General features: G+C 42.0%; 1 protein-coding gene across 2 annotated transcripts in view; it reads right to left on the bottom strand.

Moving 5' to 3' along the window:
- The window catches only part of padi2 (peptidyl arginine deiminase, type II), an 18061-nt gene that overhangs the window by 8885 nt on the left and 5170 nt on the right, over positions 1 to 4006 (bottom strand). For both annotated transcript variants that reach the window (XM_019857565.1, XM_019857556.1), the window contains exons 2-8: positions 3309 to 3480; positions 3149 to 3218; positions 2997 to 3058; positions 1483 to 1600; positions 587 to 736; positions 333 to 508; positions 158 to 261 (exon numbers count right to left, since the gene is read on the bottom strand). In XM_019857565.1, the coding sequence (XP_019713124.1) occupies positions 158 to 261; positions 333 to 508; positions 587 to 736; positions 1483 to 1600; positions 2997 to 3058; positions 3149 to 3218; positions 3309 to 3480 (852 nt within the window). The remainder of the gene's footprint in view (positions 1 to 157; positions 262 to 332; positions 509 to 586; positions 737 to 1482; positions 1601 to 2996; positions 3059 to 3148; positions 3219 to 3308; positions 3481 to 4006) is intronic.

Genomic DNA, 4006 nt, shown 5'->3' with positions numbered 1-4006 from the left:
AAAGAACACCCACACAGGCACGGGGAGAACAAGCAAACTCCACACAGGAAGGCCGAAGCCCGGATTCGAAACCTGGACCTCTACAATGTGACGCCGGCGTGCTAACTAATCGCCCACCGTGCCACCTACATGATGCTTCTTTATTTATTTTTTTTACCTGCACACAAACACCTCAACAGGCCGCAGGGTGTTTGGAGTCATGATCCACGGTGCCACTCTGAACACAACGGTGTCTGTGAAAATGGGGGTCTCGGGAAGACCCTGTCATCATAAGCGAGAAATTGGCTAAGAATAACATGATTCTGGGTCCCTCAAAATTCACTCTCACTTACTCTACAGATGGGCTCCAGCAGACTAAGGTTGATAGTGATGAGCCCGTCAAAGTCCTTGTCCGGAAACCTGAGACCCTCCACGTAAAAGCTAGTCTCGGCTACACCCCCGAGGTATGGCACTTGCCCGGACAACACGCGGCTGGTCAGCACTCTCGTAAAGCCGCTCGATACGCCGGCTAAAATAAAGACATATTTTTGTTCATTTTATTAAAACAGCTCACATGATTCACAATGCGTTTGTTTTCTTTACTCACGCAGGAAGTTGCTGTACGAGTGAGGCCTGGGACTGTAAACTCTGATGCTCTCCGCATCGCTCTGAGAGATGTGCATGGTGAGCTTGTAGCCGTCCGGGAGCTTGGCGGGTCCTCGCGTCCGCAAAACCATCTCAGACATGTCCCGGAGATCTGCACAGAAAGGCCACAACATTAGCTACACCTCAGTCCTTCCATCCATTTTCCCATATGCTTGTCCCCATTACAGTCAAAGGTAATTGCAATCCCAAGCAGGGCATATATGTAGAAAAAACCTTTCACACCAATGAAAAATTTAGAGTCTTCAGTGAACCTAACGTTAATTTTTTTGGACTGTGGAAGGCAGCTGGAGTATGTGAGGATCCCAAAACTCTTTCAAAGGATTTTACATTCAACTATGACATCAACTTTACGGATTTGACATGCACGTGGGACCAAGATTCTGTGCTTTCCACTAACAACCCAGGCTAAAGCAGTTAATGTCTCAATCGCGGTGTATCACTCCAATGAGTCTTCTTTGACATCAATTACTACTTTTGTATTCACAGGGGCTTTGGCGCCATCCTGTAAGATCTTAGGGCATTACAGAGGAATAAGAAAAATATGGAATTTCAGTTTGGGTTTTTTTCTGCGAATGCCTGAGTATAGGTTCCACAGAAAAAAAAAACAATTTGCGCGCGGGGGTTCACTGGAGCTAAATAATGTATCTAAAATATTAAAAACTACAATATGTTTGATACAATGTATCTGTACACTTGTACAAACGACAACTACAATAAAACTACCTAAGCTTTCAATTAAAACAGAACATCCCTGGCTGTGTTTGTAGGTATGTACTTGCTTTTGAAATATGTCCTTAAGTAGGATAAAGAAACGGAGGGGTAGTGCATCTTCTTTACCAGATAATTTGGCGATGTAGTCCACCTCGGTGTCAAGTTTTTTGCCATAGCGTCGCTCAGAATCACAGTTGACCAATAGGACGGCTCCATGTCCATCGGGACCCCATTTCCAAGACCCCTAAGAGCAAAAGTATAATCAGTATACATTAGGGTGGTCCATTTTGGAAAAGTTTGTCGGATTCGTCGAGCCGGGTCGGAAATCTTGTCGATACTATGACACAAGGATGTGTGCAAAATTTTATTCCGATCGGATAATTTTATCCCGTCCCGCAGAGCGACCAAAGTTTCCCCCCGACGCACTAATCAGTCGACAACCGGATCGCAGAAGCAGTATTCTGTTTATTACATCGTCCTTTATCCTTTTACTGTAAACTTACAGTATCATTCTTTTCTCTCGTAAATACCTCCAGGGACGTATAAATCAGGCAACAGATGGCTGGAGTTGAAATGTATCATTTCAGCACAACGCAGGGTATCGTGCTGCGACTTGCATTCAGATTTGGGCCTTGAGGTTTTTACACTGACTGACAATTTAATAGGTGTGTCTGTACTCAGAATATATCTGGCTTTAAAAAGCATTTAATGCTCTGCTTTGATTTAGTCAGAGAAGTAGTCATTTAACACTCACACGTTATGGTAGTTGTTGTTTCGTACCTATGAAAAATCTGTATTACATCTTCTTGTTTGTCACGTAGCGAATCGATATAAAAGTTCGAAATTGAAACGTATATGAGTTGTCAGGGTTTTGAGAATGGCACATTTATTGAAACGTCATACTCGAGCTGCAATGCATCAATGGTTGGTTACGGTGGGTGGGTTTGTCCCATGAAATGGGGCTGACTTTTGTTTCCATGACAACTGAGAGTGATGCGACCATTTAAATGCTTTTTTTTTTCCAGACTTGCAGCAAATGTAGCACATTTTTATGGTATTTTTGGAGAAACATCACTGCCTCCAGAGCCAGTGATGTTCACCCCTTTGTGTCCAGATTGGAAATGAATGGCACTTGACCAAAGCCAGTACTAGTTAATTTAATTTGGTCAGAGTACAGTAATCCCTCGTTTATCGAGGTTAATGGGGACCAAAACCACTCGCGATAAATGAAAATCCGCAAAGTAGCGACCCCCCCCCTCTCCATATAGGTACATGTACATAATATTAATAAGGCCAAATTTAATGGTATACATGCATGTAGAAGTAAATTTTGAAGTAATTAACATGACTTAATGTTGTGTATTAATAGATTTAAACAAAATACAGTAAACATATAATTTTTTTTTTTTTTAAGCCCGCAAAAAGTCCGCAAACGGTCCGCAAGAAGCTGCGAAGGTCAGCAAAACAAAAGCGAGTCACATAGAGCAACATATACAGTACTGTACTACATGTATGTGATTCTTTTTTTTTTTTTTTTTAAATGAATATGTTTGAAAAAAATCCACGATGCACTGAAGCCGCGATAAACGAACCGCGAAATAGCGAGGGATCACTGTAGTCATGTTGGCACTTGAGTTCACCTTATTGGGGTTGTTTTTCTCCACAACGCCATCTCGGTCAGCATCCACATCAAGAGAGATCTCTGTTTGACAAACAAATTTCATGTGATTGAAATGTAAAAGAAATACACAACATTTTGTCACCAAATATGTTTTATCATGTTTTAGCATACCGAGTGCTGTCAGGTGCAGGATGGCATTGCTCAAAACGTCTTTATTCTGCCCGTAGTATCTGACAGTAAGCTTGCAAAATAAAAACACAAGGCAGGTTTACGCAAAACAGTATTAAAATCATCTTCACCGTCACATGCAGCTTCACTCCTGTCCTGTTACCTTGCTGTCGTTCTCATGTTGGCTGGCACTGCTCATCGTAATGAGCAGCACTGACTTTCCATCAAGGGTGATGGGGGAGAGGTGAGAGGTCACCTGGGTTGGTGGGTCAATGCTGTACTGAACATTGGGAGTGCATTTGACTGAGAAGAATGTGGAGTTGGGAGGTGCGCTCCTGTGGACCACATTTGACAAGGCAAGGCAGCTTTATTAAAATAGCGAAATTCATACACGGTGTGCCCTGCATGATTACATTTGAAAGCATTGGCACGCCAGAGAATTATGAAAATTGTAAAAGCAAAGGAAAGAAATAAAAACTAGCAAACTAAAATTACTAAAAGAACGTACAGGGCAAGAACAGCATTTCGGAAAAATTTGGGTCAAAATGCTTTTAAAGAGCTTTCTGATAGATTTGGGGAAAAATATGTACTTTTTAACCTGAATTAACCAGACAATGAGCGGATTTGTGAGTAGCGTTATTTAGCTCTCGGTTGTTCCCAGCAATTTATGCTGCAGTCTCATGACTTTATTTCATAAATAAATCATTTTTGTACCTGCTCTTAACCTTGTCTAGGTTTGTGGAATCTGCTCCTGGTCCGGAACCATAACAGAAGTCCTTTTTTCTGACGAGCAACTCGGACATCCGAGTTCAAAGGCTCATTGTACTTTTCCTGGTCAGAAGTCAGAAAGTCCGACTTCCC

This window comes from Hippocampus comes, unplaced genomic scaffold (assembly GCF_001891065.2).
Source record: "Hippocampus comes isolate QL1 unplaced genomic scaffold, H_comes_QL1_v1.1 scaffold17, whole genome shotgun sequence".
NCBI lineage: Eukaryota > Metazoa > Chordata > Actinopteri > Syngnathiformes > Syngnathidae > Hippocampus > Hippocampus comes.
This window is presented reverse-complemented; position numbering and strand designations above follow the sequence as displayed.